At 46.0% G+C, this 14,967-nt stretch overlaps 1 protein-coding gene across 6 annotated transcripts in view; it reads left to right on the top strand.

The window, feature by feature from the left end:
• IDE (insulin degrading enzyme) overlaps positions 1-14,967 on the top strand; it is a 168,325-nt gene that overhangs the window by 149,515 nt on the left and 3,843 nt on the right. For all 6 annotated transcript variants that reach the window (XM_082267651.1, XM_082267650.1, XM_082267652.1 and 3 more), the window contains exons 21-23: positions 7,109-7,381; positions 10,387-10,448; positions 12,615-12,687. In XM_082267651.1, coding sequence (XP_082123777.1) covers positions 7,109-7,381; positions 10,387-10,448; positions 12,615-12,687 — 408 coding nt within the window. The remainder of the gene's footprint in view (positions 1-7,108; positions 7,382-10,386; positions 10,449-12,614; positions 12,688-14,967) is intronic.

A 14,967-nucleotide genomic window follows, 5' to 3' on the forward strand; every position in this document is an offset into this window, starting at 1 on the left:
TTAGTCACTGAGAACATGACACAGCCTCTTGCAGTGCAATTACCACTTGATTAATAACATTAATAACATTTTCTCTTTCGTTCATTGACGGACACAGCTCCTGATATTCATAACCATTGGGTTATACTGCCTTCTACAGGAGTAGGACACTAGGCAGAAAAGAATTCTGGCTACGCCCATGGGCAGCCCCAGGGGGTATAATCCCTCTTTGCTATAGCCACTCAGTTTTTGTTCTGCCTAGTCTCAGGAGTGAGGACCCATTTCCTTGCTGGGATCTTTGGTCCTGGCAACATTTTTTAGATGGAAATTTCCTCCTGGATTTTTTCTTCTGAGATCTACAATCAACTGCCAGACTGGGCGACGGGCTGGATAATCTAGATCCAGTGGTCACCCCAGTCTGGCCAGCGAGCGCGCGCAGACCTCAGCTCCGCTCTAGGTCGGCTGCGACATAGCCCCACTGGACGGGGGCTGACCTGAGTTAAATGCTTTGCGAGGAGGCATACGCCCGGGTCTCAGCCCCAGTTGCAGCGTTCCTTCTGGCCAACAGCCCCCCCCCCATTTCGATGTAGGGGGTTTCTGTCTAGAGCGGTGCCCGCCTGGTACCTGGCATGGTGAGCAGCTGTCACCACTCTCCCCCTGGAGTTTTTTTGGGGTGGATGTGGACCCCTCCTTGGGACGGTCGGACCTCCGGGTTTCCCCTCCTCCCCGCAGGCAACAGACCTTTTTTTTTTGGGGTGGACGTGGACCCCTCCTTGGGACGGTCGGACCTCCGGGTTCCCCTCCTCCCCGCAGGCAACCTTCTGGCCAACAGCCCCCCCATTTCGATGGAGGGGGTTTCTGTCTAGAACGGTGCCCACCTGGTATGGTGAGCAGCTGTTACCACTCTCCCCCTGGAGTTTTTTGGGGTGGACGTGGACCCCTCCTTGGGACGGTCGGACCTCTGGGTTCCCCTCCTCCCCGCAGGCAACACCCCCCCCCCTCGCCAAGTCCCTCATTCTGCCCAACTCCACGCTGGGGCTGTTTGGGTTGTCTGGCTACTTTCCCGGGGTGAGGGCAGGGCGCTAATTGCGATGGGGGCCGGGGGAACTGAGCTGCCAGGGATCGGACAATTGACTGGGGGGCGGTGGGTGGGGGTTGTACCTGGTGGGTGCTTCTGCCAGGGCCCCCGGATCTGTTGAGGCCTGGTCTCCCTCCTGGATCCCTGTAAGCCTCGGGGCTGCAATTTTGTTGTAGGCTGTGTGTTTCTATACACGGTGGCCATTTTGTTGTTTGCCATAGGAAATGGCGGTGGCAATGACAGTGGAGCGATGTGGGCGCGGCGATTTTGGTGGTGGGAGCCCCTCCTCATCCCCTGGTGCTGACTCCTGGATCATTTTACTTCCTGATCCTCGCATGTGTAGTGCAGATTCTCTTGGTTGTGCCTGTTTCTGTGAGTGGTAAGTCTAGTGGTGTCCTCTCCCTCTCTGCTGAGGATCACTTGGTGCTCTGTCCCTTGCGACCGGGTGGTGCTGCCAGCGCGGTGGGGGTTGTACTATAGCATTGTTTTACACTTTTTGTGAGGTCCCCTAGTGACTCATGGAGTCTTTGGAGCACATTTCCCTACCTGATCTCCCCTCTGAGGCTGTGGGGCCCTCCGGGTCCCAACCATCCATGGAGTACCTTGTGTCCCAGGTGGAGGTAGCTTGCGGGCAACGGGCTAGCAAAAAGCACCCCGTCTTCCCCTTAAACAGGTTTCATCTGTCTAATCAGATCCTGAATCTGATTCGGCCGCCGCGGACGTGGGTTGCCATGCTGGGTCTGCAACTACGCTCCTGGAATCCTCTGATAGTGAGAATAATTCCTCAACGTCTGCGACCGCGCACGACAAGGCGCTGGTGGATGCACTGATTTTATCTGTGCATGTGACCCTGAAGATGGAGGATGTGGCTGAAGTTGCAATGGAGGCGAAGGGGCCCTTTGGAGCTCACAAGCCATCCAAAGCGGCAAAGGTGTTTCCTTTCCCTGCCTATTTTGACAGATTTGTCGCTAAAGAGTGGGGACGACCAAAGCATCCCCGTGGGGTTCCGAAGCGCTTTACTAGGCGTTAACCCTATGAGGAGTTTTTTCTTGAAAAGTGGACTGTGCCACCGGTGGTGGCCCCCCAGTTTCCAGATTAAACAAGGCAACCATGATTCCGGTTGAAGAGTCCCCTGCCTTTAAGGATCCGGCTGATCAGAAGGTGGAGGCTGTGGCCCGCACTATGTACGCTCTGGCTGGTTCGGCAATGACGCCGAGTAGGCTAAGCTCCTACACTGTGACCTGGAGGGAGAACAACTCGCCCCTGTCTTTGCCGAGATGGAGGACCAGCTGGTCCGGGGGCTGCAGTTTATCTGTGATGCCTCTTTGGATGCAGCTCCCCTGTTGGCTCGCCTCTCTGTTTTGGCTGTTGTCCTTCGGCGTGTCTTTTGCTCAAGTGCTGGTCTGCGGATCAGATTTCAAAAAAGGCCTTGACTGATCTTCCTTTTCAAGGAGATCGCCTGTTTTGAGCTACCCTGGTTGACATCATTAAAGGCCTCACAGGGGCAAAGAGTACTTTTCTTCTACATGCTACTAAGGGCAAGGAACCTCGTCATAGACGTGGGCCTTCCTTCTCAGCTCATAAGAAGTTTTTTTTGTCCCTCAGGGTCGACTGACAAGGGCTTGAAGCCTTTCAGAGCCTCTTCATGGGGAATCCAAAAGAACCTGGTCTGGCAAGCCAAGATTGGGGTTCTCCATACCCATGGCCAAGGCTCCTTCTGCATGAAGGTGCGCCTTCACCCGTATCCAGGGTGGGGGGACGTCTTCGCTGTTTTCCGGACCCATGGACTCCCCGGGTTCAAGAGAAAGTGGGTCCACAAAGTCATTCGGTCAAGCTACAAGATCGAGATTTGCTCTTGTCCCCCAGCAAGGTTTTTTCCTTCCAACTTGCGCCTGTCCCAAGGGCCTTACAGGGCCTGTTTGGGGTGGTACAAGACCTGTTCCTTCAAGGGGTGATTGTCCCAGTTCCGACCTCGGAATGTTTTCATGGTTTTTACTCAAACCAGTTCCCAGGAAGGAGGAAGACAAAGTGCTTCCAATCCTGGACTTGAAGGCGCTAAACTGCTTTGTGCGCAACTGCGCATACAGAAGTTCAGAATGGAGTCCATTCGAACGGTGGCGGCATCCCTGCATCAGGGGGATTTCCTCACCTCTATCGATATCAAGGATGCCTTCCTTCACATTCCAATATGTGCCAGTCACCAGCGTTTTCTCCGCTTTGCTGTGGGAGAGGAGCATTATCCGTTTGTGGCGTTTACCCTTAGGTCTCTCCCCTGCTCCTCGGGTCTTTGCAAAAGTGTTAACCTCGGCGCTAACTTTGCTACGCCAAATGGGAATTGTGGTACTGGGCTACTTGGATGATTTCCTCCTGCAAGCGGAGTCTCCCTTTTTTCTGGTGGAGAACCTGGAGATCATAATACAAACTCTGCGGGAGTTTGGCTGGATTCTGAATTTTCAGAAGTCTGCTCTGGTTCAGTCCACAAAGCTGGACTATCTGGGCCTTACTCCGGACTCGGCCTTATCCAGAGTGCTCTTTCCTTAGGACAAACTCTAGAAATTGCAGGCTGCAATTCCCCTCCTGCTGTGCAACAAATGGTCATCCCTCCAGACTTGCATGCGGGTGCTGGGCCTGACGGTGTCTACCTTTTTGAGGCGGTTCCGTTTGCACAGTTACATACAAGGTGCCTGCAAAAGGAAAATTCTGAACAAATGAGACAAGACTCCTCAGACTCTGGATAATCATAATAGTATATCTGACGTTTCGGATGGGAAAATCCTTCCTCCCCTTGTATTGGACAGTGGTCACCACGGATGAGGGAGGCGTCCTCGGCAAACATTCTGAAGAGTCCAGTCCACCGATTAATGTCTTGGAACTCCGAACGATTAGACTATGTCTGGATCATTGGAGTATCGTCTTCAGGTTTGTCCATTGCATATTCAATCAGACAATGCAGCGACTGTGGCTTTTGTCAATCACCAAGGGGGCACAAGAAGTGTCCTGGCGGCTCTGGAGGTAGCCGGCATTCTAAAGTGGGCAAAACTGTTTATTCCAGCCATCTCCGCCGTACACATTCCCGGGGTGGAAAATTGGCAGGCGGATTACCCCAGTTGGCAGGCATTGGACCACGGGGAGTGGTCCCTACATCCGGAGAGGTTTCAGTAGCTGTGTCCCGGTGGGACACCCCCAAAGTTAATCTGTTTTCATCTCGGCTAAACAGAAAGGTGCAGAGGTTTGTGGCTCAGTCAAGGGATCCTCTGGTGGACGCCACAGACACGCTGGTGGCCCAGTGGGGGTCAGCATAGTCTGATTTATGCCTTCCCTCCTCTCAAGCTTCTGCCCAGACTTTTATTTTACGCAGGATCGAGGCAAAAAGGATTCCAGTCATCTTAGTGGCTCCAAACTGGCCTCGCCGGGCTTGGCACGCCGATCTTGTGCGGCTGGTCGCCGATCTTCCTTTGAAGATTCCTTTCAGGGAGGATCTGCTTCCCAAGGCCCGATCTTCCATCCTGCTTTAAATTCTCTGGCTTTGACGGCTTGGCTGTTGAAGGCCAGTTGCTGAAGGATAGTGGTTTATCTAAGTCGGTGATTCCTACACTGTTGAAAGCTAGAAAACCATCTCTAGGAAGATCTACCATCGTATGTGGAAGCCCTACATTGCATGGTGTAAGTCTCTTGGGGTTTTTCCCTGCTCCTTCTCATGGCTCGGATTTTGACCTTCCTTCAAGGAGGGGGTTTAACAGAAAGTAGCCTTGAGTGCCTTTTAACCACATGCCAACCACCCGCCGCAGATTTGCTGCAGGAGGCAGGCTCGGCTGAGCGAAACGACGTAGCCCTATGTCGGTTGCACGCGTGGTGCTGGGGGGCGAGCGCCCGCCGAAGCTCTCCCGCCCCCGCTAGATAGCAGGGCTGCCAGTCCACGAGATCGATGGCCGCGATTGCCCCCGGGCACCCGCAGTCGCTCCCTGCTGAGAGAGGACGGTCAGCTGTTGTAAACACAGCTGACCGTTCTTCTCTCTGAAATGATCAGAGCCGTGCCTGTGATCCTTCTATATAGGATCACAGGTCTCTGTGGTCATTTCACAAACCCATCCCCCCCACAATTAGAAAACATTCCCCATGGCTCACATTTATCGTGTGATCACCACTGTTGACCCCTTCCCTGCCAATGTCATTATCATAGTAACTGCATATTTTTAGCACTTATTACTGTAGTAATGTCACTGGTCCCCCCCCCAAAGTGTCAAAAATGTAAGGTGTCCGATGTGTCCGCTGCAATGTCGCAGTCCCGCTAAAAATTGCAGATCGAGGCCATTAAAAGTGACTAGTAAAAAAAAAAATTAAATAAAAATGACATAAATCTTTCCCCTGGTTTGTAGACGTGATAACTTTTGCGCAAACCAATCAAAATACGCTTATTGCTTTGGCGGTCTTCTTCCAACGACCTTTGGCCACACGCTCCCTGGTGTGTACCTTTCTTCAGGGTGTCCGACATTTGGTTCCCCCTTGGGATCCTATTTGGTGCTTTCAGTTCTACAGAAGCCTCCCTTTGAAAATATTTGGGATATTCCCCTGCTTACTCTGTCCCATAAGGCTGCCTTTTTATTGGCTATCACATCTGCGTGCAGGTTGTCAGAAGTAGTGGCGTTATCCTGTCCACCTTACCTGGTAATTCACCGGGATAAGGTGGTTCTTCGCCCCTGTCCGTCATTGCTTCCAAAGGTTGTCTCTGATTTTCATTTGAACGAAGACCTTGTGTTGCCTTCACTGTATCCCAGGCCTAAGCATCTGAAGGAAATTGCCTTGCATGACTTGGATGTGGTCCAGGCAATTTGGGTGTTCCTGGCAGCAACTGAGTCTTTCAGGAAGTGACTCTTTTTTTTCTCAAAAAGGGTTGTTCGCTTCCTCTGCGACCATTTCCACATGGATCAGACAGAACAGGACTATTCCATCAGGGGTCAGGTTCCTCTTTTCCCTGTCAAGGCGCACTCTACTAGGGTGCTTAGTGCCTCCTGAGCTTTCCGTCATCAGGCGTCCGTGATGCAGGTTTGCAAGGCAGCCACCTGGTCTTCTGTGCAAACTTTCACAAGGTTTCTTAAAGTGGATGTGTTGGCATCTGCGGATGCTTCTTTTGGTTGCAAGGTTTTGCAGGCTGCTGTTTAAGAGGACCTGATCCTCTTTGAGGGTGTGTTGTTTTTTTCAAGTGGGCTTTCTTTGGTTGAGCTCCTGTTGCCTGGTTAGCTAATGTTTAGCCTTGGGAATTTTTTGTTGTTCCCACATCTCATGTTGAACACTGCTTTGGGACAGACGTCCCAATGGTTATGAAGATCAGGAGCTGTGTCTGTCAAAGAAACAAGAGAAAATTAGATTTTTTACTTTATCGTAAAATCCATTTCTCTGATGTTCATTGACGGACACAGCACCCACCCCTCTGAGGAGTTATAATTTCCCTGACACTGCTTGTAACAAAACTGAGTAGCTATAGCAGAGAGTGGGCTTATATGCCCTGGGACTGCCCATGGGTATAGCCAGAATTATTTTTAACCTAGTGGCTTACTCCTGTAGGGGGCAGTATAACCCAATGGTTATGAATATCAGGAGCTGTGTCCGTCAATGAACTTCAGAAGTACAAAAATCCCGCTTTTTCAAAAAGTGCACATGGCTACTATAGAGCTGCCCAATGGGCCAATTTACTCAGCATGGTTTGGTATCCTTAGATGTCAGTAGGATGATTTCACCTACTAGTGTTTTAATATCGTTAGATTAATCTGATGTGAGATCTTCACCTTATTATTTCCACCTACATACAACAGCAACTACTGTGAAATCCCATCCTCCCAATAGGATTTTTCACTTCTTTTGTTTTTTCAAAGTGCGCCATCTGTCTCTGGTTTATTGAATGCACCTATAAAGCCACTGGTTAATTTTGTCTTTTGTGTAGCCTTTTTTCTTTGTAATGTATCTAGACTGTGATAATAATTTTCCTATGTAAGTGAAATAATGGCATTTGTGACCCATTTCATACACAGCGTTATATTTTGTCTTTTTTTGAAGGTTACATTGTGTTCAGTGGCCCTCGTAGAGCAAATGGTATCCAAGGCCTGAGGTTTATTATACAGTCAGAGAAGCCACCTCATTACCTAGAAAGTCGGGTGGAGGCCTTCCTGAAGACCATGGAGAAATCTCTAGAGGAGATGTCTGATGAGGCTTTCCAGAAACATGTCCAGGCTCTGGCTCTGCGACGCTTGGACAAGCCAAAGAAACTGTCAGCTGAGTGCGCAAAGTACTGGGGGGAAATCATCTCTCAGCAGTATCACTTTGACAGAGGTGAGCAACACTAGACGGAGCATGTCATCTTTTGGTATCAAGGACAGAAAGCAAGATAATAGCTGAATCCTTACACCATTTACATCCGAAACATTAAAAGTAATAAGGAATGCTGATGTGATAACAGTGGGCTTTTGTGGCCACCAGCAAACCAACTGGTGTTTTAATTAGGTTGCATTTATGGAATAGCTGGGATATAGTAAATGTGACTCGACTGAGATGATGTATTTTGGTGTGCTGATTAGACATATGCCGGTTTTCGGTAATTCGATATATCGCGGTATTGCATAGCCACGGTATTGTTATTGTGGCATTTTTAAAATACCGAGTTTCTCTGTCAAGTCTGCCTGACTTGTGAATTGATACATTTCAGTGAGCTGGATGACTCATTCACTCACTCAGCTAACACCTTTCAGCATTAAGTCTCCTAACTATAAACAAAAATGATTACATTTGTATCTTTTCCTTCCCTCTGCCAGGGAGAAAGGAAGTTTAACCTCTTAAAGACTGGATCTTTTTCTGACACTTGCTGTTTGCAAGTTAAAATCAGTTTTTTTTTTGCTAGAAAAGTACTTAGAACCCCCAAACATTTTATATATTTTTTTAGCAGAGACCCTACAGAATAAAATGTTGTAATATTTTATGTCACACTGTATTTGCGCAGCAGTCTTTCAAACGCAATGATTAGACTTTAATGAATAAAAAAAAAAAAAAAAAAAAAACGTAACAGTAAAGTTATCCCAATTTTTTTTTTTTTTGTTACACAGAGAATCGTGAGAGAATCGTGATCTTTATTCCAAGCTAAAAAATCGTGATTCTCATTTTGGCCAGAATCGTGCAGCTCTAATAAATATATATATACACACACACACGCCTAGCAGCCCACATTACATTATTATATAGCCATCAAGCAGTGTCTGGCCTACCTGGTGATGACTGGTCCTGGCGCTCTGATCCGATGGCCTGGTCTTTAAAGGGGCAAATCCTTGCGATCCAGAAGTGGTTAAACCTGCAGGAGGACCGGTGTTTTTATCTATTAATGACTTTACTATTGCTTTAGGCCTGGTTCACATGTATGCGGGTTGGCGGCCCACATTTGCACAGGCATAGCAGCCCATTGATTTGAACGGGCTGCTATGCCCTCATTTTCCGCAGAAAAAAGGTGCATGCAGCATTTTTTTTAAATTCAGTGGCCTTGAAATCCATCCTGCTTTTGCACCATGCGACTAACCTGCAGTTCCTGCTCTGGCAAGCTTTCTGCATTTTTTGTATACGTGGGCACGGCATTTAAAAATAAACAGTTTGCGTGTGCAGCAACGGCAGGTAAGTCGCATGGTGCAAAAGAAGGATGGATTTCATGGCCACTGCATTTTTTTAAATTCTGCATGCACCTTTTTTCAGCTGAAAACGCAGGCATAGCAGCTCAAGCCCATTCACATCAATGGGCTGCTATGCCTGTGCAAATGTGGGCCCCCAACCCGCATACATGTGAACCAGGCCTAAAGCAATAGTAAAGTCATTAATAGATAAAAACACCGGTCCTCCTGCAGGTTTAACCAATTAATGACTTTACTATTGCTTTAGGCCTGGTTCACATGTATGCGGGTTGGGGGCCCACATTTGCACAGGCATAGCAGCCCATTGATGTGAATGGGCTTGAGCTGCTATGCCTGCGTTTTCAGCTGAAAAAAGGTGCATGCAGAATTTAAAAAAATGCAGTGGCCATGAAATCCATCCTTCTTTTGCACCATGCGACTTACCTGCCGTTGCTGCACACGCAAACTGTTTATTTTTAAATGCCGTGCCCACGTATACAAAAAATGCAGAAAGCTTGCCAGAGCAGGAACTGCAGGTTAGTCGCATGGTGCAAAAGCAGGATGGATTTCAAGGCCACTGAATTTTAAAAAAATGCTGCATGCACCTTTTTTCTGCGGAAAATGAGGGCATAGCAGCCCATTCAAATCAATGGGCTGCTATGCCTGTGCAAATGTGAACCACCAACCCGCATACATGTGAACCAGGCCTAAAGCAATAGTAAAGTAATTTATAAACAACACCTCCTTCAGGTTTAACCACTTCTTGACCACAAGGATTTGCCCTCTTAATGACCAGGCCATCGGATCGGAGCCGAGCGCCAGAACCAGTTATCACCAGTTAGGCCAGACACTGCTTGATGACCTATTTTAGGCCTGGTTCACAGAGTCTGTACTGACTGACTATATAATAATGTGCATAAGTGAACCAAAGCCCCTAAATTCAGCAATGAAATTGAAGTGAGGTGGAAATTTAATAATTTAAATTTAATAATAGAATACCGTGATAATACCGTATACCGTGGCAAAACCTTAATCAATTAATCGCAGCATGAAAATCTGATACCGTCACAAGCCTAGTGCTGATAATGCCTGTGACCCTCAGCCCTTAACATAGCTCTGAAATTAGTTCCTGTGAGTTGTATTAAACTTTAACTGCAAGCCAAATTAACCCCATTACCGAATTCCTAACATTAACTCTTAACCTGAACCATAACACTAAACCTATTGCAAAGCATTAAATATTCCTCAACTTTTAACACCAGTTAACACCTAAAAAGCACATACTTGCCTTATTTGACACCAAAGAATCTGCTGTGAAAAGACCTGCATTGAGAATTAACATTGCCAACTGATCTGCCCCACTAGGCTTTCTAGAATGCAAAGCTTTAAGAAAACGATTGAGAGCCTGAAACATTGCCAGGCAGAATGTGGTGGTGGGGACAGGGGGGCTATGAAGCAGGTTTTGGCAGCCTGTTTCTGGTATAAAGGCAACCCTTGTGGTCTTTCAGTGCTGCTTTGTTAGATTTTTGATATTTTTAATTTATTATATTTATTTTTTAGAACTCACTTTTTAAGTATGAAGATTACCAGCTCTTTCATGTTCCAGTGATATCCCAAATCACTTATATCTTACATTTACGCTGTAAAAATCGGTTTCTATCCTCTTTAACTGATTGTCTTTCATTGCAGACAATGTTGAAGTGGCATATCTGAAAACCCTGACCAAGGATGACATCCTAAACTTTTACAAGGTATCGTGAGCTCATTTTCTGCCTGGTGTATTGATTTCAATAGAAATAGCTCTGTGGTCTCATCACTTATTAAGCAGAGCAGCAGGAAGGGCTGTGTTGTGCTGGACATACAGAAAGAAGCCTTTACTGCACCAGTGCCACAAAAATGCCCAGTAAGGCATGTCAAGGTGTTTTCAGGCCTATTGTAACCAGTGTTGGAGTAGTTACTCAAAAAATGTAACTAGTTACTAGTTACTTCTGTAAATTGTAACAAGATTACTTTATTAGTTACTGCATTTGAAAAGTAACTTCACTACTTATTACTTTACTTTCCTCTTTCTTAATTGACCGTGTAGAAGAAGATACATGACACTCTTTCTGCATAGAGTTTATTGTATAAACACAGGCTTTGGGAAACATGAGAACAAAACCTGAAAAAACAGAATAAAACATAAAGTGCAACAAAAAGTCATAAACTTCATCCCTCTCTATTCTTCCAAATAACGATTGTATCGCACGGCTTGGGTAACGCAGGAAAGAGCGTTCCTATAGCCTAGTAAAGTAGTGTAGTTACCTCCTATAGCCTAGTAAAGTAGTGTAGTTACCAATATTAGTATTGTAACTAGTTATGTTACTTTGTTACCAAAAAAAGTAATGTAGTTACTGTAATCCGTTACTTTGTAACTCGTTACCCCCAACACTGATTGTAACTGGGCTTTTTTGTGGCATTGGCTCAGTAAAGACGTCTTTCTGGCAACTCAACCATGTAGCTCATTTGTGTTCAAGTATTTTATTGTGCTCCTTAACCACTTCCGGACCGCTTACGTTATATTTACTGCGGCAGGCTGGCTCGTACAGGCAAACTACGTAGATCTACTGCTCACCTGGGGGCAGCTAGAGGGCAAACGCGCAGCGCGCTCCCGCCCCCGATCGTCAGCGGGGAAGCTGATGCGTGTGTCAGGCGGCTCCGTTTGCCGCCTGACACCCACGATCGTTCCCCGCTGAGAGAGAAGGATGGTCGGCTGTTGTAAACACAGCCAACGGTCCTTCTCCCTGGGATGATCACAGAGCTCATGTGATCCTGCTATATAGGCTCTCATGTCTGTGATCATTTCACAAGCCACGCCCCCCCCCCCCCCCCCCAGTTAGAATCACTCCCCTAGGCTCACAATTAACCCATTGATCACCCACAGGATTAACCCCTTCCCTGCCAATGGTATTATTACAGTAACAGTGCATATTTTTTAGCACCGATTACTGTAGTAATGTCACCGGTACCCCCAAAAGTGTCAGTTAGGGGTCCGATCTGTCCACCGCAATGTCGCAGTCCTGCAAAAAATCGCAGATCGCCGCTATTATTAGTAAAAAAAAACAATAAAAATGACAAATCTTTCCCATAGTTAGTAGATGCAAAAACGTTTGCGCAAACCAATCAAAATACGCTTATTGGGATTTTTTTTTTTAAATATATTATGTAGCAGAAAACAAATTGGCCTATTCGCCTGTAAGAAGGATCAAGCAGCTGAACAGCCGCTATGATTGTTGTTACGGTGCAGGGAATGGCTGCAAAAGATATCTGAATTATGCCTGCAGCTGCAGGCATCATTCAGATGTCTCCACCCAGTCTAGGACATCATCTGACATCCTTGGGCTGGAAGTGGTTAAAGATTCCACTTACCACTGTTCTTCATATAATTGTATTTCCAAATACATATTTCTGCTGGCAAAGCACAGGCTTTGTATATCATTTCCTTGTAGACTTATTATTTCAAGACCAGTCACTGACAGCCAAGACATGCGTCAGTTTGGAAAAAAATTAAATCTAGTAATGATGAATGATCTAAATTTACACTTTATTCTTTGTCCCTAAAATGCTGGTTAGCAGCATTCAGAAACTGCTGTGAGATTTGTTTCCTGGCAACCTGATTTGCATTGGGCTTGCGCTGGGGAATTAATTTTGTGACTAATCTTAGCTACCAGCAAAATACATGTTGTCGTCTTGCAAAAGAAAAGTTCAAGGTCACGTTGGTGAAGGGGAAAACTTGTAAGTTGCTTTAGAACCACTGGATGTAAAATTTGGTGATGAGATGAAATTAAAGTTGTGCTGATAATACATGCTTTTAGTGAAGATTGTATTCTTTGGCAATGTTTTATTATAAGCAGAATCTGATTTGAGGTGTTTTGCAGGGCTTGCTAGCACTGGAAGCTCCAAGAAGACATAAAGTCTCTGTGCATGTGCTTGCCAGAGAGATGGATTCATGTAAGTTCCTCTTTGTAGACTAATATATACTGTGGCAAGATGGAGCTTGGATTTTATATGGACAAATGAGACTGATGGGTAGAGTCATAGTAAATGTAACTTCCTTGTCTTGAGATTTGCGCTACCAGGACTAACCACAAACTTTCCTGCCTCATGCAACAATAACGGTGCTACACATACATTACAACAGGTCTGTTTTGTTGCCAGCCACAGTCTGTTAGTGTGGGTGTTAGGAAACGCAAAGTAACAAAAAGGTAGCTGAAATATTCAAATGAGGCCCCTCCCTGTGGAAGAAAAATACTTTTAAAAGTGACAGTTGCCTTAATCATTCAAGATGAAAATCCCCTTCAATAGTGGAGCTATTATATTCACCTCTCTGGTGGTCCAGGCCCTATTCCTTTGTTCTGTTCCAGTCTTTGTCCCCCTACAAAAGGGGTGTCAAACTTAGTTTTAGTGTGGGCCGCATCAGCAAAATGGTTGCCCTCAAAGGGCCATCTTTATCTGTAAGACTAGATGCCCAGAGCACCCACCTCCCCCCTTTACATCAGAAGTCAAGTATTCCCCCTATCTCTTGCATCACAGTCCATCCCCCCTTATCTGGTGCTGCTGCTGGGAAGAAGCTGGGGGTGGAGCTAGGAAGCAGAAAGTGCAAGTCTGTAGGAGGACCAGAGGAGGGCTGTAGTCTGCAGCCGGCGTCTGTTGAATGCTGAGACTAGGAGAGGCAAAGATGGGGTGCTGCGACTGCACGGAGAAACACAATAATCTGATGGAGGAGTTCTGTCATCCTCTCTGCTGCTAACTGCTGAGACCAAGTGAGGGTGAAGACAAGGGGGGAGCTGTAGGTTGAGGTGCAAGGGCTACATGAAATGGCCTGGGAGGCTTGGATTCGGTACACAAAACTTGTGTTTGACACGTGTTCTACAACATTAAAATTTTCTGAGTGTGCAAGGTGCCTGTGTCTCCAGGCCTTGCGTACTGGCTTCCAGCCATTCTGTCACTACATAACACTATAAAGGGATTGGAGGATGGAATTATAGAGCGGAAACAAGGGCATATGACCCAGGCATATTGCAATCTGTGAAATGTTGCTGAAAAGTCAGAGGCTGTAGCACTGGAACCAAGCAAAGGTAGAAGACACAAGCAGCAAAGTATAATCGCTCTTTGGTTGCAGAAAACTTCTATCAGGATTATTTTTGGGGGCTGACGTTGCTTTTAACTAGAATGGGTTAGATCAATGTTTCTCAATTTCAGTCCTCAAGTACCCCCAACAGGTCATGTTTTCAGGATTTCCTTCAGGTGAAATGGCTGTGGAAATTACGAAAATTGGCCATACATGGGTCCAATTTTGAAAAAATTTCTTTAGAAAATCAGAAGTTTTGTGATTTGATGATGCCACCATTGATTTTGAAATTCGGCCTTCAATTTCACTTCATATTGCTACAGAAAAGAATTTTTGTGGCTTGGGACCTTTTCTTTCCGGGATTTTTTGCACTCATGCACATTTATTTTTCGATTATATTTCTCGCACGATTCCCCCCAGCACTAATTAGAAAATCTTTGTTTTTCAAAAAAATTAACAACATGCCCGATCACTCAAATTCAATGACCGCACAGCCCACTAATGGTGCGAAATTCGTAAGAAAATTCTTTAGATAAGATTTTAGAAAGAAAATTCTTTTGAAATTAGACCCATGTATGGCCAGTCTAAGGCAGTGAAACTGATAAAAGCGCCTGTACAAAATAATGGAAAACCTGAAAACATGACCTGTTGGGGGGGTACTTGAGGACTGGAGTTGAGAAACAACAGGTTAAACAATCCCCACATGAGTGCTCAAGTGTTATAAACAAAAGTAAAGAAGCAGACTGAAAAAGCTTATAGGCTAAGGTGATTGTCGGTTGGTCAATGCGTACAGTGCCAAGGTTTTGCTTTCAGCTTTGTAGCCCTATTCAGATAGAAATCTTTGATTCTAGACAAACGGCAAGAAGGGCACACCTAATCTAGTGCATTACCTTAGACACCATTTATTAATAGAATATAAGATTTATATACTCACAAAAATATCATCATAAAAATAAATGAGTCATAAGACTAGGGTCTCTGTACCTTTTTAAAGCCTGGATGACCAATGTAGAAGGCTTGAACAGTACTTTATTTCCCAAAGCAAGTATGCTGACGCGTTTCAAGGGATAGACCTGCTTCATCAGAGAGCAACTCTGGTGAAGCAGGTTTATCCCTTGAAGCTCGTAAAATACTTGCTTCTACTGGCTTTGGAGGCACCA

The sequence above is a fragment of the Pelophylax lessonae genome, assembly GCF_965119305.1.
Source record: "Pelophylax lessonae genome assembly, chromosome: 9".
Lineage (NCBI taxonomy): Eukaryota > Metazoa > Chordata > Amphibia > Anura > Ranidae > Pelophylax > Pelophylax lessonae.